We start from the raw sequence: 20,243 nt of genomic DNA, 5'->3' as shown, positions 1-20,243 counted from the left end.
AAGAGTGACTGGAAGCCAAGACTGGAAGGGACCGTCAAGGAGACTCTTCTGAGGCCGGGGACGGGGCATCACTGGGCCTCTCTAGCACTGAGGCTGGCCAGACACCTGAGGGTGCCGTAGTGCTAGGATGCAACCCCTGGCTGACTGGCACTGCTGTACCTCTTGCCATGCCCAGCAGGTGCAGAGCACCTGTAGTAGACATCTGGAGTTTTCACACTGGCTCCCACCTACCCTTTTAGTGATCCAGACTGGAATTTCCTTTTACAGGCCACTCTCTACTTCCCCACCGTCAAACTGAACGGTGAAGTTTGGGGAGACAGATCCCACTCCTTCTTTCCAGGATGAATCCTGATTGGCTGAGCCAATTAGAGTATTTCATCTACCTGGTCACAGAAATGGTTCAGAAATTGACATGTGATTATGAGAGGTCCCTCAGACTTCTGTTCCAACTCTCAGGAAGATGTTCTGTCTTCTGAACCGTGCAGTTCAAAGAAGTGAGCCTATTGGTACAGTATAAATAGCTGTGAGAGAAGTGCCCAGTGGTGCTGGAGGATTTAGGCTGGCAGCAACTACCCCAGGGAGCATGAAGATGAAGGAGGCATTGAGAAAGGCAAAGGAAATCCAAACCTGTGGTGGCATCATTTGAGCTGCTGGATCAAACTTCACCTAAAGTTCTCCTCCTGCCAGACTTTCCAGTTACATGGACCAGTATGCTACGTTTATATTGTGTAAGCCCATTTGACTTGAAACTTCAGTTACTTGCAATGCAAACATTCCAAATCTGTACTGACCAACAGGATTTGGACCCAGGGGCTGCAGTCAGTCACAGCCCAAGAGAAGCTGGTCCTGGCATCACGTACAGTAGCTTTATTACAGTTGAACTTGGGAAAAAGATGAACAGTTTCCTAACAACCTACCCAACAACCTCAAATACAACCACCTCTGTTGAGATCTGTGTGCAAAGGGCCGTGCAGCTCCACCCTGTCCTCTGGTGCTCACATCACATGCGATGCCTGGGCCAAGGCTCTTAATGGGAGGTGAAACAAACTTACAGAGGCAGGAGGAAGAGGGACTTCCTAGAAGGAAAGGATTTCTTTTTAATATCAAAAATTATAATTGTACAATATTGAAAAATATAGAACAAAATACAATTATTGGAGGGAAATTGCTCTACAATATCGTGTTGGCCTTTGCCACACATCAACCCAAATCAGTCACAGGTATACCTGTCTCCTCCCTCCTGAAACCCGTCCCATCTCCCACTCCATCCCACCCCTCTAGGTTGAGCTCCCTTTTTTAAACAGCAAATTTTCACTTGCTCTCTATTTTACACATGGTAATATGTGTGTATTTCTATGCTATTGTCTCAATCCGTCCCACTCTCTCCTTCCCCTACTGTGTCTACAAGTCTGTTCTCTATGTCTGCATCTCCCTTGCTGCCCTGCAAATAGGTTCATCGGTACCATCTTTCTAGATTCCACATGCATGCATTAATATATAATATTTGTTTTTTCTCTTTCTGACTTACTTCACTTTGTATAATAGACTCTGAGCTAATCCACCTCATTAGGACTGACTCAGATGCGTTCTCTTCATAGCTGAGTAATCCTGTATATATGTCCTACAATTTCTGTATCCATTCATCTGTCGGTGGGTGTCTAGGTTCCTTCCATGTCCTTGCTACTGTAAAAAGTGCCACAACAAACATTGGAGTACATGCGCCTCTCAGTTATGATTTTCTCCGAGTGTATGCCCAGTAGTGGGATTGTTGGATCATATGGTAGTTCTATTCCTAGATTTTTAAGGAATCTCCATACTGTTCTCTATAGTGGCTGTGTCAGTTTACCTTCCCACCAACAGTGCAAGAGGGTTTCCTTTTCTCCATATCCTCTCCAGCATTTATTGTTTGTAGATTTTTTAAATGATGGCCATTCTGAAAGATGTGGAGGTGATACCTCATTGTAGTTTTGATTTGCATTTCTCTAATAATGGGCGATGCTGAGCATCTTTTCATGGGTTTGTTGGCCATAGGAAAGGTTTTTAACTGGGGCTGTTATGAGACTGTGGACTGTGGGGCGCAGAAGAGACATTCTAAGCTGAGATAAGAACTGGTGCTCAGATGTGAGCAGGAAGCTCTGGTCCCCACCTGGCAATGGGGAGTCTTGCTCTGTGAAGGCATGGTGGGCTGGGCATAGGCTGACATGGAGACAGGGTGCTGTGACGGGGACCTGCATGGGCAGTGGGAGTAATCGGGTGGCCGTGCCCTGTGGAGTGCCCGCTTTTGGGGCATAGCAGTGACATCTGTTGGTGCCTGACTGGACCTGGGACAACAAGGAAGCTCAGGTTCATCCCAAGTGCTGGGAAGCCAGTCAATGGTAAGAGGGACCTCCCAGGGAGAGGACAAGGGTGGAGGCTCCTCTTAGATACAGGGGATCTGCCCCACCAACCAAGGGCAGCATGCCCCTCACTCCCAGCCACAGGCTGAGGTTCAGGTGTAATGGATCCCACCCAGCTCTGAAGGGCAGGCTGTAGCCCCTGCCCCTCTCACCGGCCTGGACTGTGAGGGACGCCTCCCTCAGGATGGTTGCTGGGCTTCAGGGTGGATGAATCTAGATACACAGCCTAGCCCCGTGACTGTGAGCAGACAGTCCTGTGAAGCCACCTGAATAAGAACTTGCTCTCCTTGTGTCGTGCAGTCCACGGTTGCAGCAGGAGGTAGGGGGTTGGAGAGAGGGTCTGGCTGGCTCCCCCACAGCCCCTGCTTCCGAGCCTTGGGCCCAGCCAGAGCCCAGGGAGCACAGGTGCTGGGGCCTCGCTGGGGCCCCAAAGAGTGAACACCGTATCTCTGACTCTGGAGGAGATTCTTTCATTCCTACAGGCAGGCTCTGCAGGTGTGGGTTACCCCTTTTCAGGGGGAGCCCCCTTCAGAAAGTGGCCCCCAGGTGGAAGGGACCCCGTCACGCAGCCCTGGTCTGGATTGCCTGTGTTTCCATCAAGCCTGGAAAGCCCAGCCCTGATCCAGCGCTTCCCTGTGGTCTGTGCTGAGTCGAGGGTGTGGGGGCTGTGGCCCCACAGGCTCACTCGCATCTCCAGCCCTGCAGGTGCTCACAGAGAGGCCCTGCTGGGGTGCAGAAGGGCAGCCTCAGCCTACGGTGTGGGTGCAGAAGCTCTCTGACCAGAGGCTCTTGAACCCAGACTGCAGCGCCCCCACCAGTCTGGAGCTCCCACCAGAAGCCAACTCGAGACCATCCCGTCTCTTGTGTCTTGGGCACCAGGACTCCACCCAGTACTGAAGGCCTTAGCAGCAGGGAGATGATGGAGGAGGAGACCTGGAGCATCGATCTGGAGCATTCTTGAGCCACCCCCTCCGGGCCCGGGCCACGCCCCATGGCAGGTGGGAGGACAATGCCGGCTGTGTGCAGTCACCCCTGCCTCGCTGGCCCAAGAGGAGGGCCATGGCACTACCCCAGCCTCAGCCTCAGCCTCTCTTGACGTCTCTCCCTCCCCGCCTAGCCCCTGCTAACTGCCGTCTCCGACCGCCCAGCCAGGTCTCCTTCCAGGGCCTGGACATCAACAAGGTGAGCAGTTTCTTTTTTCCTTCCACCTGCCCTATTCATCCCGAGCAGCAGCAGCTGAATGCTGTGGAGCAGGGGAAACCTCTGGCAGCAGGAGCTCTAGAAGAAGAATCTGGAATAGGGGGTGGGCCACTGAAGTTCAGGTCACCAACCAGGAGCCCAAGACTTTACCTGGCTAGATCCCAAGCTGCCCTCACCCACCAAACATGGGGCAATGGCAGGGAGGGGTCCCCTGTCCCAGGGAGTCATCAGAATCCACCGTCCTCCCCCAGCCTCCAGGCCCCCAATGTCTACAGCTTAGGGAAATATCCAGTGGCCCCTCATCCCCAAAGGGCTCCGGGCCTGCTGGCCAGTGAGCCCCACAACCCCCAGCAGTTCCTTGGCACTACAGGGCACCTGAAGCAGGAGTCCAGCCGCAGACCCCGGGCTGGCTTTCCCGGTCCAGTCCTGCCATGGACTCTGCGTACGAGATGGGCCACATCCGCAAGCTGCAGGCGCGGCACATGCAGATGCAGGAGAAGACCTTCACCAAGTGGATCAACAATATCTTCCAGCATGGCCGGGTGAGTGCAGCTGGGCCCTCCCCACAGCTGCCTCCACTGTGCCCCCAGCTCCCTGGCAGGTGGACCCAGGGGGCCGACGGTGAGCTCAGCTGGCCAAGGCCAGTGATCCTTCCTCCAGGCTGGTGCACTAGGTTTCACCACCCAGGTCCTGGGATGGAACAGACAGGAGAGGCTGGGCTGACCCTGTACCTATTCCTCATCCCCTCCCAGGTGGGCATCGAGATCCAGAACCTATGCACAGAGCTGGCCGACGGCACCCACCTGCTGCGGCTCCTGGAGCTCATCTCAGGGGAGGCCCTGCCACCCCCCAACAGGGGCCGCATGCGCGTCCATTTTCTGGAGAACAATAGCCGAGCTCTGGCTTTCCTCAGGGCCAAGGTGGGCACTGGGGAGAGGGCTCCTGGGCTTGGTGCTGGGGTGGGCGGTGGGGACAGGCCAGATGACCGGATCATCTTTCCTGGGCTGGCCACAGGGCCAAACAGAGGGTCTGGAGCTGGAATCCAGGAGGAGCATCTGGGATACAGAGTCCAGGAAGCAAAGCCCTACTTTGCACAGTTCTCCCGGCTTAGAGAGCACCCACCTGGCTGGAGCTGGAACAACCGTTGTCCCCAGTGGGCAGGAATGAAATCTGCCTTTGCCTACAGTGAGAGATTGTGGAGTCTAAGTTAAAAGATTCAGTATACTCTTAACCTTCTCTTTTCATAAAGGAGGAAAATATTTTCCAGGCAAGGCCCATGAGCAGCTGGTCAGCAGATCTTAGATGTGAGGGTCAGACACAGGGGAAAAGCCTCAGACACTACTGAGCCAGGCAGGGAAGGGAGGTGGTGTAGGGCTGCCTGGGAGAAGCTGGACTAGACAGCCGGGAGTGGCCTCCACAAACAGGAGGGATCCTGAGAGGAAGGGACAGCCCCAGAGAAGTCGTCTCTAAAAGGAGAGGAGAGCTCCAGAAACAGGGATCCTCATGGCCCATGTCGAGGGGCTCTGCAGGGGTCATTTATATTGAGAAGCAGGAATTGGGAAGCCTGGGGGCTCCTGGCTTCAGGTACTGAAACATGAGGTGGCTGAGTCTGCAGGATGTGAAGTTACAGCTGAAACTGGCTGGGCTGAGCCTAAGTCCTGGGATGTGGGTCACAGGCAGCCCCTTGGGAGCCTAGCATGCTGGAGGGAGGCCAGGGAGGTGAGAGGCCAGAGCAAGGGATGGAGCACTGTGGTCCCTAGACTCATGGAAGAACAGAAAGCTGCCAGCCACATAATGCCAGCCTACACTACTTGGTCCCAGGGCCAATGGCCTGTGAGCCAATCACCTCCTCTCCAGAACCTCCGGTAGGTGCAAGCCCTGTAGCCCTTATCAGAAGCTACTCAGTACCCTTCAAGCTCAGAGTCGTAACGTGTCACAGATATATAGCCTATGCAGGTGACAGCCTTGTCTCCATTATTGCTTGGAAAGCCTGGGTTTGCCTGGCCTTGGGCATGCCGGCTTCTCCCCTGGGGACCTCCTGGGTCAGGACAGACAGAACCCCTCCCATCCAGCAGCCAACCCTTTGGTTACTATGAGTCTTCTCTAGTACATGGGCTTTGTGGCTGAGGTCAGAAAAATATGCCCACAGGTGCCAATACCCCTCATTGGGCCAGAGAACATCGTGGATGGAGACCAGACGCTCATCCTGGGACTCATCTGGGTCATCATTCTGCGTTTCCAGATTTCCGACATCTGCCTGGACAAGGTATGTCTCAGCCCCCGTGCCCAGCTGCCCAGCTCAGCCCAGCCCAGCCCAGACCTGGCCTCCCCTCAGGGCCCTGGGGTCAGAGCAGTTCCACCTGGCCGTTAGGATGCCCACAGCGGATCCTCGTCATCCACACAACTACTATTCACTCTTCAGTCGCAGGCAAAGGATTCAGAGTGTCAGAGAGATTGTAATATGCTGAAGTAAGAACTGTTAATAGATTTATGGGCTTCAAGTTGGGTCTGGGACAAGTCATTTACTAGTGAAGGGGGCCAAGGTGCCTGCCCACCACCTGCCGTTCACAGCTAATTTATTGTTTTCTACTTGCCATTGAAACCCTGTAACTTTCATTACCCCCTAACGTACTATTGGGGAAATAAAACATACAGAGGAAGCCCAGCCCTGAAGGTTTCCAAATCCTCAGGATCCTGAAAACCAAAGAGATGGTTCCTCATCTTCCTCCATTCTCTCTCTCATTTTCCACAACTGGGTCAGGAAGAGTGAACACATAAGTCCTTATATAAATGTTCATAGTTCCATGGTTTCCAAAACCCCCCTAAAACTCAATCCCAGTAGGTTAGGAAAGCCAACTTGGAGCATGAAATCTTAAAGAAAAGAAGCCACAGATTTGGCTCAAATCCAGGAGGACCCTTGACACTCATGATGGGATGGTGACCCCCAGGAGAGCAGGGGCCTTGCCTGCCTGCATCCCCAGGGCCTAGCACCCATGTGGTGAATGAGTGGATGGATCAACTTCTAACTGACCTCAAGCCCTTCCAGGAAGCCATGCTCCCCTCCCCACCCCACTAAGCCAGTTCCAAGTGCCCTGCCACCCCTTCCCTTGGGGGCAGCAGGTCTACATTGTCCCCTGACTGGCCACCAACTGGCCAGCTGGCTCTCTTGTCTGCAGCCAGCTCAGGCCCTTCTTCCTGCGAAACTCAGATGTGTCTGGGACCAGGCTAACCCCAGCTGCTCAGGGTTTCTGGGCTGGCCTGGCTCTGGCAGAGCCCAGCTCCAGGCCCTGGACTCCTTCCCTGCCCCTCCCTTGTGCTGCTGCATACTAGTCCCTTCTACCCAAGCTCCCAGGTCCAGAGGATGGGGAACGGAATATAACCTGCCGTGCTTTGATATTCTGAGTTTTGGGGTTTTTTTTTTTTTTTTTGGAGTATAGTTGCTTTACAAGGTTGTATTATTTTATGCTGTATGTGAAGCAGCTATACGTATACACATATCCCCTCTTTTTTGGATTTCCTTCCCATTTAGGTCACCACAGAGCAGTGAGTAGAGTTCCCTGTGCTGCACAGTAGGTTCTCATTAGTTAGCTGTTGTATACATAGGAGCGTATATATGTCAATCCCAATCTCCTAAGACATTCTGAGTTTATAAACAGAAATTGGTGGAAGAATTGGAAGAAGGGAGTTCAGTTCAGTCACTCAGTTGTGTCCGACTCTTTGCAACCCCATGAACTGCAACACGCCAGGCCTCCCTGTCCATCACCAACTCCCAGAGTTTACCCAGACTCATGTCCATTGAGTCAGTGATGCCATCCAACCATCTCATTCTCTGTTGTCCCCTTCTCCTCCTGCCCTCAATCTTTCCCAGCATCGGGGTCTTTTCAAATGAGTCAGCTCTTCACATCAGGTGGCCAAAGTACTGGGGCTTCAGCTTCAGCATCAGTCCTTCCAATGAACAGCCAGGACTGATCTCCTTTAGGATGGACTAGTTGGATCTCCCTGCAGTCCAAGGGACTCTAAAGTCTTCTCCAATACCACAGTCCGAAAGCATAAATTCTTCGGCGTTCAGCTTTATTTATAGTCCAACTCTCACATCCATACATGACCACTGGAAAATCGTAGCCTTGACTAGACGGACCTTTGTTGGCAAAATAATGTCTCTGCTTTTTAATATGCTGTCTAGGTTGGTCATAACTTTCCTTCCAAGGAGTAAGCATCTTTTAATTTCATGGCTGCAATCACCATCTGCAGTGATTTTGGAGCCCCAAAAAGTAAAGTCTGCCACTGTTTCCTCATCTATTTGCCATGAAGTGATGGGACCAGATGCCATGATCTTAGTTTTCTGAATGTTGAGCTTTAAGCCAACTTTTCACTCTCCTCTTTCATTTTCATCAAGAGGCTCTTTAGTTCTTCTTCACTTTCTGCCATAAGGGTGGTGTCATCTGCATATATGAGGTTATTGATATTTCTCCTGGCAATCTTGATTCCAGCTTGTGCTTCTTCCAGCCCACCATTTCTCATGATGTACTCTGCATATAGGTTAAATAAGCAGGGTGACACTACACAGCCTTGACATACTCCTTTTCCTATTTGGAATCAGTCTGTTGTTCCATGTCTAGTTCTAACTGTTGCTTCCTGACCTGCATACAGGTTTCGCAAGAGGCAGGTCAGGTGGTCTGGTATTCCCATCTCTTTCAGAATTTTCCACAGTTTATTGTGATCCACACAGTCAAAGGCTTTGGCTTGGTCAATAAAGCAGAAATAGATGTTTTTCTGAAACTCTCTTGCTTTTTTGATGATCCAGCAGATGTTGGCAATTTGATCTCTGGTTCCTCTGCCTTTTCTAAAACCAGCTTGAACATCTGGAAGTTCATGGTTCATGTATTGCTGAAGGCTGGCTTAGAGAATTTGAGCATTACTAGAGTGTGAGATGAGTGCAACTGTGCGGTAGTTGAAGCATTTTTTGGCATTGCCTTTCTTTGGAATTAGAATGAAAACTGACCTTTTCTAGTCCTGTGGCCACTGCTGAGTTTTCCAAATTTGCTGACATATTGAATGCAGCACTTTTACAGCAGCATCTTGCAGGATTTGAAATAGCTCAACTGGAATTCCATCACCTCCACTAGCTTTGTTTGCAGTGATGCTTCCTAAGGCCCACTTGACTTCACATTCCAGGATGTCTGGCTCTAGTTGAGTGATGAAGAAGGGAGAAAAGGAGAGAAAAAAGGAGATGGGGACTCCAGGGTATGAGGGGCAGGGGAGGGGGTGGAGGGAAGGGGAGGGCCACTGTGGGCAGGACAGGGACAAGGAGCAGAAGGCGGGGAAAGAAGTGGAGCCCGGAAGGAGGCGGGAAAGAAGCACTGAGTAAAAGAGGGATGGGGGGGAGGGGTGGGAGGTGAGGGGAAATGTGCGGAAAATGAAAGCGGCAGAATAAAAGAGATTATCAAGGAGACAGAAACCAGCTGTAGATGGTCATTTCCCAGTCTGAAGAAGCCATGTGTGAGGGAGGCCTTGTGAGGCGGACGGATGGGCTCCGCATGTCAGAGGTTTCTAGGTCAGGAGAGACCCTCCCCTAATAGCCGGGGGACCCCAGGCAGTTTCCTGACCCCTCTTACTGCACCTGCTGTGCTTCCTGAGAATGTAGCTACTAACAGTGCCTACCTCTGGGGGCTGTGCCAGGGCAGAGCCGTGTGTGTGGGCTGTGCTGGCAGAAAGCCCATGGTGACCTGGAGTCGGTCTAATGAAGCCCAGACTCAATTCCGTGTGGCCCAGGGTTGGTTAGCACAGTGCCCGGCCCAACAGAAGGCTGGAGAGGGATTTCCCTAATGGTCCAGTGGCTAGGACTCTGCCCTCCCAATGCAGCGTCACAGGTTTGAGCCCCGGTCAGGGAACTAGAGCCCATATGATGCAACTAAGAGTTCACGTGCTATAACTGAAGATCCCAAGTGCCACAACTGAGACCTGGCGCAGCCAAACAAATAAATATTTTAAAAGAAAGGAAGGCCGAGAGAAATGGGAGCTACCGCTGCTGTCGTCACCAATTGTGACTCAAAACCAGCTGCTCAGAGGTGACAACTTTCAGGCTGCCCCACTTCTTTGTAAGGACAATATTTCTCTCGCACCCCCAATCCCTGGCCAGCACAAGTAACAGCAAGTGCAGTCAGATGCTCTGAAGGACAGGCTGTCCACACCGCCTCCAGGTGGGGGAGCAGGATCGCACTGTGCCCAGCCTGCCTCTCCCATGACCTGCAGCCTCTGCGGCCTACCCACCTCCCATCCCATGCCTGCATGGTGACCGCTGTCCTGTCCTTCCAGGAGGAGTTTGGGGTCAGCGCAGCCCTGCTGTCTGCCAGGGAAGCTCTGCTGGTCTGGTGCCAGCGGAAGACTGCCGGCTATGCCAACATCAACATCACGGACTTCTCCCGCAGCTGGAGTGACGGGCTCGGCTTCAGTGCCCTCATCCATGCCCACAGGTGAGCGTGTGGGAGGGGACCCAGCACCTCCAGCCCTGGCTGGCCTGAGGCAGGCCTCTGCTTCCTTCTCAGAGGCCTTCCACCCGCTGAGCTAACTGCTCCAGGACTTGCGTCTTCAACCCACCCATTATCCCATATCCTTCTGGCCCCTTAAACTGGGCACAATGGTAGAGACACTGACTCTGAGCTCCTGGTCTGTGATACCCCTCCCCCCTTCCATAGAACTAGCCAGGTTTGCCTCTGACCCCTGCTGTCCTCTACTCTCTGTGTCCCTGATTGTCTTTTCAGTCCGCTCTCTGGCAAGCACCTGTCCCTTTTGGAGCTTCCCCCTGCTACCCAGGAGGCTGAGCCCAAGCAAAATTAACCCTCCCCTCTCCCAGTCCTATTCCTTGAACCAGGGCCTTAGATCATCATCAGGGGGAAGCTAGTGCCCAGCAAGGTGGGAATGACCCTCTTAACAAGTCCACATAAAGCTGAGCAGTCCCTGATTCTGGTGAAGAGCTCTGCCCGCTCTCTGCCCAGGCCAGACCTGCTTGACTACAGCTCCCTGCGTCCCGACCGCCCGCTGCACAACCTCCGCTGTGCTTTCCACGTAGCTGAGCAGGAGCTGGGCATTGCTCAGCTGCTGGATCCAGAGGATGTGGCAGCCCTACAGCCTGACGAGCGCTCCATAATGACCTACGTCTCCCTCTACTACCACCACTTCTCCCGCCTGCACCAGGAGCAGACCGTCCAGAGGAGACTCACAAAGGTTGGGGACAGAGAGAAGATGGCATTGAGGAGAGGCGAGGCGAACATGGGCTCCGGGGTCAGCACACCCTGTGCCCTTTCCTCCCTGTGTGACCTTGGCCACATCATCTAGCCTTACTGTGCTTCATCTGTAAAATGGGAGTGATGATGCCTGGGTAACACACAATTGATTCTGGGTAACAGAGGCTGCTGGGAGTGCTCAGGGAGCATGAGCAGACTTCCTGGCATTCAGGGAAGCTGGAGAGCAGCACCTCTCCCTGCCCCTCCCGCTCCCTCTCAGCTCTTAAGTTGTTAAGCTCCTAATGGGATTAAAAGGCACAGAGAGCTGGACTCTGCAAGGACAAGCACGGGGCAGCTCTGCTGGGCTGAGTCCATGTTTCTGGGGGGCTTTCTTACCCTCTGGGCACGATGGCAGAGGCTGAGGCCTGGGAGGGTTGTCCTCAGGGTTGGTATCTCAGCTGGGAGTGGGGGAAGTGATCCAGGCCAAAGGCTCTGAGTTGCTTTAGGGGTGTGGGGGCCTCAGGGAAGGGAAAGAAGAGCACCTCCAGTGTTGAGGCCAAACGGGGTAAAATAAGATAGAGGAAGGCAGGACGGAGCCCCACTCCCGGGTCTGAGTGTGGAATGGAAGCAGACCTGCTTCTCCGGGGGCTGGGAGCACCCCCACTTCAGCGTATCTTCACCTGAGAGCAGGAGCTACTGTGTACCTGGGCAAGCCTGGCTGGCACTCAGCACCCAAAAGAGGAAGGCCTCCAGGACCTGGAAGCCAGGGTGTGCCCCCCAGGTGCTAGTCTGAGCCCTTCCCGTGTCCTCCACCAGATCCTGCTTCAGCTGCAGGAGTCAGAGGCGCTGCAGACCCAGTACGAGGAGCTGGTGGCCGACCTGCTGTGCTGGATTGCAGAGAAGCAGGTGCAGCTGGAGGCGCGGGATTTCCCAGACAACCTGCCCGCCATGCGCCAGCTACTGGTGGCCTTTGCCTCCTTCCGCAGCCAGGAGAAGCCACCGAGACTGCAGCAGCGTGGGGCCACGGAGGCCCTGCTCTTTCGGCTGCAGACAGTCCTCCAAGCCCAGAACCGCAGGCCCTTCCTGCCACCTGAGGGCCTGGGCCCTGCAGAGCTGTCCCGGTGCTGGACAAGCCTGGAGCGGGCGGAGGCCTCACGGAGCCGGGCCCTGCAGCAGAGGCTCCTACAGCTAGAGCGGTTGGAAACCCTGGCCCGGCGTTTCCAGCGTAAGGCAGCCCTCCGGGAGAGCTTCCTGACAGACACGGAGCAGGTGCTAGACCGGGCCGCAGCCCCGCTGGCCAGCCCGGCCATGCTGGAAGCGGCCGCCCAGAGGCTGGGCATGCTGGAAGCCAGTATCCTGCCCCAGGAGGGGCGCTTCCAGGCCCTGGCCGAGATTGCGGACATCCTCCATCAGGAGCGCTACCACGGTGGGACAGAGGTGGCCAGCAGGTGAGTCCCGGGCATGGGACAGTCTTCAAAACAGGCTAAGGCCTTCCTACCATGCCCCTCTCGTTGCAGTTGCCCACTCCTGGTCACAGAGGTGGGGGTGATTTATAGGTTTGGGGCTTTATAGGTTTGGGGCTCCCTTTTAAAAGATCTATCTCTTGGGAATTCCCTGGCAGTCCAGTATTTAGGACTTGGCACTTTTACTGTCAGAGCCCAGATTCGATCCATAGTCAGAGAACTAAGATCTCTCAAGATGCATGGCGCAGCATAAATAAATAGATAAAAAGATCTAGCTCCCACTGATGCCTAAAATTCCAACCTCTGTAATTGATCCCTTTGGTAAAGCACTGTTCTTTCTAAATAGCCTCTTATTAATTTATTCACTAAAACTAAGCATTTATTGAGTGTCTACTATGTCCTAAGTACTGTTCTAGGTGTTGGAGATTTAGCAGTGAAGAGGGCAAATAAAAATCCCTCCCCTCATAGAGCTTGCATACTACTAAGGAAAACACAAACAGAGATTTTAAAAGATAATAAAGCAGAGTAGGGGCATATGAGGTGCCAACGTGGGCAGAGGGAGTTACACTGAGTGGTCAGAGGAGGTTTACTTTTGAACAAAGACCACCCGCTCAGTGGACACAAGCTTGGGTAAACTCTGGGAGTCGGTGATAGACAGGGAGGCCTGGCGTGCTGTGGTCCATGGGGTTGCAAGCAGTCGGACACGACTGAGCAACTGAACTAAAAGACCAGAAAGAAGTGAGAAACCATAGAGATGTGATGACGGACTATACTAGGGCAGTGTCCCAAAGGGGCACATGCCTGGCATGTTTGAAAAAAAAACGTGGAAGCCAAGTGAACAAGTTGTAGTTGAGGTCAGGGAGGTATGGAGGCCAGGGGTGGTGGCAGAGATCCTGCCGGACCCTGCAGGACACGGTAAAGACTTGGTTTTTACTCAGCAGAAGATAGGAAATCATGGCAGGACTTGAGCAGAGGAGTGACATGATCTAACTTTTATTTTACAGTGATCATTCTGGATGCCATGACAGGAGTAGACTGAAGGGACAAGGGCAGAAGCAGAGAGAACAGTCAGGAAGCTACTGCAGTAATCACTTAGAACAATAGAGAAGTGGGGGTGATGAGAAATGGAGGGGTTCTGCCTTTATTTTGAGTCCAAGGGAATTTGCAAACGGATGAGATGTGGGATGTGAGAAAGCAAGTCATCCAGTTCCTGGCCAGGGCACTGGGAAGGATGGAGTTGCAGTCACCTGAGATGAGGACTGGAAGGAAGGCTTGGGGGTCAGAGGAGGCCTGAACCTCCCAGACTCTCCTTCCAGTTTTTCTGCCTGTTTCTAAAAGGCAGGGACACTGCCCCTAGCACTCCAGGTTAGGATGCTCACAGCCCCAGCCACAGTACTCAGGTTCCTCCAGAACAGACAAGTCCCCCCACCACCAACTGCGGACCCCAAGCTTCCCTGCCATGGCCCAATGTACACCACCCTTATTTTCACATCCCCCAGGCAGCTGGAGATCACCCAGCGCTGGGAGCGGCTCCTCCAGCGGCTCCAAGGGCAGAGGAAGCAGATAGCAGGCATGCAGGCTGTGCTGAGCCTGCTGCAGGAGGTGGAGACTGCCTCCGACCAGCTCAATGAGCTGCAGGTGGGCCCTGGACCAGTGGACCCCTGGGGGAACATAGCAGCATGCACCAGTCCTGGCATTCATGGGGACCCAGCACTCTGGGACGTTAATGACCACTCATCTGTCCCTGGCCAGGTGCTAGTCAGCTCCATGGCCTGTGGGCAGAAGCTGACAGAGGTAGAGAGGCTGCTGCAGAGGCATGAGCTGCTGGAGGCCCAGATCTCAGCCCTTGGAGCCCACGTGAGCCATCTGGCCCACCAGACGATGAAGCTGGACTCTTCCATGGGCACTGCTGTGGAGGTGCTGCAGGCCAAGGCCAGGGCGCTGGCCCAGCTCTACCAGAGCCTCATGTCTCTTGCTAGGTCCAGGTAAGAGCCCACCCAAACTCCTCTACCCTCTCCACAACTTTTCTGTAATCCAGATTACCTCCTGCCCAGGTTTAAACAGTGCTGCCTGGTGACTTCCTGTACCCTGACCTAGTCTCCTCTGTTGCATGATCCAGGGACAGGAGAGCTCCTATCTAAGGGGAGGTGTCTGGGCCTGGTGGGGAACCCCTCCCCAAGTCCCATCACTGCCGAATCCCCTCCGTGGCCCTTGCCGTCCCTCAGGAGGGCCTCACTGGAGCAGACGCTGCAGCAGGCAGAGCTCCTGCACAGCTGTGAGGAGGAGGAAGCCTGGTTGAGGGAGCATGGACAGCTGGTGGAGGATGCGTCCCCAGGCCCGGATCTCAGCCAGATCGCAGCGGCCCTGCAGAAACACAAGGTGCTCTCTACCTTGCATCCTGGCTCTTGCCCTCTCCCTGCCATCCATCCCTTCCCTCACCCAGCTCCCTCCTCTGTGCTCCTCCAGGCCCTGGAAGCCGAGCTCCATCGCCACCAGGCCGTGTGTGCTGATCTCGTGCAGAGGGGATGCAAACTGGGAGCCTGCGGGCCCCCAACGGGGCCGGATCCCTGGGAGCGGGCTGAGGTGGTGCAGGGCATGTGGCAGCGGCTCTGGGCCCGGATGGATGAGCAGGGCATGAGGCTGCAGGCGGCCCTGCTCGTCCAGCAGGTAGCAGGGCAGTGGGAACTGGGTGGCCGGGCAGGGAGGGCAGGGTCAGCCCATGTGTGCCCAGCCTGCCGTCCTCCTCACAGTACTTCGTGGACGTGGCGGAGGCAGACTCGTGGCTTCAGGAGCAGCGGTCTACACTGGAGAGTGCATCCTTTGGACAGGACCAGGTGGCCACCGAGGCCCTACTGCGGCAACACCTGCGTCTGGAACGCTCTGTGCGCGCCTTCAGGACCGAGCTGTGTCGATTAGATGAGCAGGCACAGGTGGCCACAGCCCAGGCAGCACTCCTGGTACATAGAGACAGGACAGGGATCCAAACCCATGGGCCCCCGACACCAAGTGTGCACTGCGCCCTTGACCGCACAGTGTGGAAATGAGGTGGCCTCTGTGGCCCCTGACGTGCCTTCCCCTGGGGTTGGAGGTGCCCACTCCTCAGCATCATCTCCCCTGCTGTCCTAGCCCAGAGATAGTAGAGTACTGTCTGCCCATAGTTGGAGGACATCAGAGGGTGGTTAGGCATTGCTCACTTCGCCCACAAGTTCCCAGGCACTGATGAGTTTCCTCCAGCAATGTCCCTCTACTTTGACCACCGGGCCTAAGGTGGCCTTTCCCCCTTCGGCCCTATTTGGCTGTCTCTCTCCTGACTAGGCCTTTTTAGGCTTTGGGTGGCCAAATCACTACCCTAGACTGCTTTCTGAACCACCTCCCTCAGTTTATTGAGCCTCCAGTTTAAAAAAGAGGAAAAAAAAAACAAAACACATACCTACATGTTGGGCAGGATGGTTCAGGCCTCTGAGGGTATGCAGTTTCTTTCAAGAAGCTGTACATGTAGCTCAGGATGTGTAAATCACAGCCCTCAGGTCCTGCACTCACGTTTGGTCCGTCCGCCCTCATCCCACAACTGAAGCGACTTAGCATGCACACACCCTCATGCCAAGGAAGCTCCATGTCCCGGGTGCGTGCAGACCTGCTGCACGGGTCCTCGTGTCTTGGAAAGGGCCTGGTGGCATAGTTGGTACCGATCACCAAGACCAGACTACCAGGTCTGAAAGTTCTGTGGTTCTAACTTAGCTGAGGTTGAGCTATCTCTTTTCTTTTGCATTTATTCCCTGGACCATATAATCAACAATTTTTGAAAACAGAACCACAACATGTTAGCAGTTGTCTGGTCCAGCCCCCTCTCTTTACAGATGAGGTAACTAAGGTTCATAGAGGCCAAGTTACTGCCCTCACACCTGCTGGAGCGGTTGCCCAGCCCCTGCCCAGGGCAGAGACAGCCCTATCCCTATCCCTCCCTCCCTGTGTGGCTATAATGTGTAACTCCTGGCACTGGCATTATATGAACACATGCTGCTTTTGGTATTGCTTTCTTCTGTACTATGTGGCTGCCTTCTCCAGTCTGAGTTGTTTAAATGAATGATGGGAGGCACCTTATCCTTCTTTTGTGGCCTCTACTGCCCAGCCAGCCCTGGCATTGATAGAAGGCTTAGTTCTAATCTCTGGCATTTTCAGACCCTTGCTTTGCCCGGTGGTGGTTGGGAGGTACAGAGATGCCCCCTCTCCTGTGGGTGGGGAGTCACTTTGGCAGCTAAGCAAAGCCTTCCCTCCTCCATACAGAGGGAGCCCCCAGAAGGCTGGAGCAGAACTGATGGAGATGTCACCAGGAGACCTCAGGATGGGACCCAAATTTTAGCACTGCGGGGCAGCCCTCAGGTCAAGACAAGCTTCATCTACAGAGGTATAAGGCCAAGACCCCACATGAGCACCTTAACAGAGCACCAGCAATCTGTGTGGGTCTTGGGGGCATCCAAAGACTGAAGGGAAGAAGTTAAGGAGAGGAGGAAAGATATGAAGCTGCCTGAAATTCTGTCTTCCTTTGTTCCCCTCCCTTTCCAGTCTGTCTCTGTGCCTCTTCCTTTTCCTCAACCCCTGAGTGGCCAGCCTGGCTGCTGCTGCTGTGATGTCTGACCCCTGCCCGGGCCAGAGACACAGAGGGACAGAGACCCCCCCATCTGGAAGGCCAGCCTGGGCTCCCCGCGACCTCTCTATGCCCCAGCTCCTGCCACCAGAGCCTCTTTGCTTCTGCCTCTGTAAATGCTTGCCAAGCTCACCTAGCCCTTGAAATCTTTCCCGACAGCCCCAGCCTGTTCTGGCCGTCTTCCACCCCCTGGGCCCCCATAGTATTCATTTCACACACTGCGCGTTCTGCTTATCCATGCACAGTCCTGGGAAGTGTCCTAGGTCTGTGGGCATAAGGCCTTCAGGAGCTCAGGAAGCTCTGGCCCTCATCCTCCTCTGGCCTGCAGGGCTCCTGGCACAGGACTGAGTCATGAATAATCCGCCCCCCTCCCATCCCCACTGGCCAACTCCTGGCTTAAGAAGAAGCACAGGGCCGGTGCGGCCCTGAGAACCTGTGTTCCCACAGGCACGCAATTCACCCAGCTCCCGGGAGAGGCCCAGCAGCCCCCACACCAGACGGACCCCAACACCCCAGGAGGCTGCCAGGCCACAGTGGCCCTCAGGCACATCATGGGACAGGAAGCTCAGGTATAGCTGCTGGCCCACCCTGCCAAGCCTTCTGCTCCTTGCTGGGAGCCCTTCCAGACATGCTGACCTCTGTCCTGTGGGCACAGGTGGTGTCTGCCCTGAGCTCTCCGAAGATAGGCCCAAGAAACCCAGGGGCCTGGCGTGAGGTTTTCTGCCACTCTGGTCTGTGGCGCACCCAGAAGATGACCCTCCCAGATGAGCCTGACCCTGGCTTTGACCCCAACACCATCCTCCAGACACAGGACCGCTTGAACCAGGACTATGAGGGCCTGAGGGCCCAGGCAGAGGTAACACTCCTTGTTCATGGAATGTTTGCTCCCTTAGTCTGGATCCTGGGCCGTGAGCCCAGGGACAGAGCGGTGACAGGACGCGTTCCCTGCCCTCGAGGAGCTTGGGTCAGGGCAGAGAAGGTGTGAAACAAGTCATTAGACGGATCTGGGTGCAATGGGAGCTTGAAGGGGAGGTCAGGTGAGGGCGGGGAATCGGGAGGCATCTCTGAGGGATGGATGTTTAGGCAGAGACTTAAACAATGAGAAGCTGAGAGCAGGTGAGTCAGGGGCATGGCAGGGGGAGATGGTGGGAAAGAGTGTTCTGAGCAGGACCTGGGCAAAGGCAGGAAAGAGGCCCAGTGGAGGAGCGAAGACCAGGGTGCCTGGAGCACAGCAGGGAGGCCTGGGAGCAGCTAGAGGAGAGCCTGCAGAGGAAGGGGCGGGTGGCAGAGCCAGACTCAGGGAGAAGCGCAGATTGTACCCAAGAGCGAAGGATGTGAGTAGGATAAGAGCAACGAGCACACTCTGCTGGGCCCTCTACCAGAGGGTGGAGGGCCCAGCAGTGGGACAGGGACTGTTGCTGGGCCTGGCCTTGGACTCTGCGGGTTGGGAGGTGATGGGGGACCTGCTGTCAGCGCCGCATGGCAGGCACTGGCCCTCACCCCAGCCTCTGGGCTGGCCTGTCCTCAGCGCCGCAGGGCCCAGCTGGAGGAGGCCGTGGCCCTGTTTGACTTCTATGGCTCATGTGGGGAGCTGCAGTCCTGGCTGACCAAACAGACAACGCTGTTGCAAATGCTGCAGCCTGAGGCCAACAACTTGGAAGTTATGCAGCTCAAGTATGAGGTACCTTGCTGCTGAGGGGGGTCTTGCCTGCTTGGCCCTGCTGCTCTGGTGATTCCTGTCCTGCTCCCTCCTCACTCCTCCTGCCTCTCCCTTATTCACTCCTGTGCTCCGTGTCAGCTGTGGGCCTGTCTGGGAGGAGGGAGAGGAGGATTTGGCCTTGAATTATTTTTTTTTAATTGAGGTATAATTAGCATTTAACACTGTATTTTTTCAGGTATAATTAGATGTCATATATCACAAAATGACCACACTGTAAATCTAGTAACATCCACCAGCATACACGCACAGTAACAAAAGTTTTATTTTGTAAGTGTGTGCCCTTCACCCATCTCGCCCACTCCCCATGCCTCCCCTATGGCAACCACCAATCCATTCTCTGAATCTCTGAGCTTGGGTTTTTTTAAATCACATATGTAAGTAGGATCATATGGTGATCGTGTTTCTCTATCTAACTTATTTCACTTAGCATGATGCTGTCAGGGTCCATCCATGTCATCCAGATTGGCAAGATTTCAGTTCTTTCTTGGGGCTGAATAATATTCAGTGCTCGTGTGTGTGTGTGGCGGGGGGCGGGGGGCGTTTTCTTTGTCCTTTCATCCACTGATGGACGCTTAGGTTGTTCCCACACCTTGGATTTTGTAAATAATGCTGCAATGAACATGGAGGTGTATATATTTTTTGGAGTAGTGTTATTTTCTTCAGATAAATACCCAGAAGTGGAATGGCTGGATCATGTGGTGCTTCTATTTTCCATTTTTTGAGGAACATCCATACTGTTTTCCATAGTGGCTGTACTAATTTACATTCACACAAGCAGTGCACAGGGGTTCCCTTTTCTCCACATCCTCACCAACGCTTATTTATTGTCTTTTTGATAATAGCCTTTCTAACATGTATGAGGTGGTTATCTCAGTGGTTTTAATTTCCATTTCCCTGATGATGGTGATAAGCATCTTTTCAAGTAACTCTTGACCATCTGTATGTTTGCTTATTTTAAATTGTATTATTTGATTTTTTGCTGTTAAAATGTGTAAGTTCTCTGTACATTTTGGATATTAACCTTCTATCAGATGTATGATTTGCAAATGTTTTCTTCCATTCTCCCATAGGTTGCCTTTTCATTTTGTTGATGTTTCCTTTGCTGGGCAGAAGCTTTTTAGCCACTTGTTTAGTTTGTTTTTGTCACTTTGCTTTTGGTGTCAAATCCAAAAAAAATCATTACCAGACCAGTGTCACGGAGCTTACCCCACCGTGTTTTCTTCTAGGAGCTTTATGATTTCAGGTCTTACATTCAAGTCTTTAATCTATTTTGTGCTAATTTTTATGCATAGTATTAGAAAGTGTTCCAGTTTCATTCTTTTGCTGGCAACTGTCCAGTTTCCCCAACACTATTTTTTAAGAGACTGTCCTTTCCCCAGTGTATAGTCTTTGTAATCTATAGCTCCTTGGTCATCAAATTAATTGACCATATATGCATGGGTTTGTTTCTGGGTTGTCCGTTCCATTGATCTATATGTCTGTTTTTATCCCAGTACCATGTGTCTGCCTGCAATACGGGAGACCCGGGTTCAATCCCTGGGTCGGGAAGATCCCCTGGAGAAGGAAATGGCAACCCATTCCAGGATTCTTGCCTGG

General features: G+C 53.6%; 1 protein-coding gene across 2 annotated transcripts in view; it reads left to right on the top strand.

Annotated features, from left to right (window-relative positions):
- The first annotated feature begins 3,639 nt into the window (after positions 1 to 3,639).
- Positions 3,640 to 20,243, top strand: part of SPTBN5 (spectrin beta, non-erythrocytic 5) — a 49,720-nt gene continuing 33,116 nt past the window's right edge. The window contains exons 1-12 of one of the 2 annotated variants that reach the window (XM_061430858.1): positions 3,640 to 4,138; positions 4,349 to 4,516; positions 5,746 to 5,862; positions 9,912 to 10,069; positions 10,592 to 10,820; positions 11,636 to 12,267; positions 13,782 to 13,920; positions 14,035 to 14,267; positions 14,508 to 14,949; positions 15,033 to 15,239; positions 17,583 to 17,783; positions 18,456 to 18,608. In XM_061430858.1, coding sequence (XP_061286842.1) covers positions 4,028 to 4,138; positions 4,349 to 4,516; positions 5,746 to 5,862; positions 9,912 to 10,069; positions 10,592 to 10,820; positions 11,636 to 12,267; positions 13,782 to 13,920; positions 14,035 to 14,267; positions 14,508 to 14,949; positions 15,033 to 15,239; positions 17,583 to 17,783; positions 18,456 to 18,608 — 2,790 coding nt within the window. In that variant the 5' untranslated portion in view covers positions 3,640 to 4,027. Of the gene's footprint in view, positions 4,139 to 4,348; positions 4,517 to 5,745; positions 5,863 to 9,911; positions 10,070 to 10,591; positions 10,821 to 11,635; positions 12,268 to 13,781; positions 13,921 to 14,034; positions 14,268 to 14,507; positions 14,950 to 15,032; positions 15,240 to 16,271; positions 16,688 to 17,374; positions 17,497 to 17,582; positions 17,784 to 18,455; positions 18,609 to 20,243 lie in introns of those variants that run through there. The other variant, XM_061430857.1, reaches the window with a different exon arrangement.

The sequence above is a fragment of the Bos javanicus genome, chromosome 10 (assembly GCF_032452875.1).
Source record: "Bos javanicus breed banteng chromosome 10, ARS-OSU_banteng_1.0, whole genome shotgun sequence".
NCBI classification, from domain to species: Eukaryota; Metazoa; Chordata; class Mammalia; order Artiodactyla; family Bovidae; genus Bos; species Bos javanicus.
The sequence above is the reverse complement of the archived record's forward strand: the minus strand, read 5'-3'. Positions and strand labels throughout refer to the sequence as shown.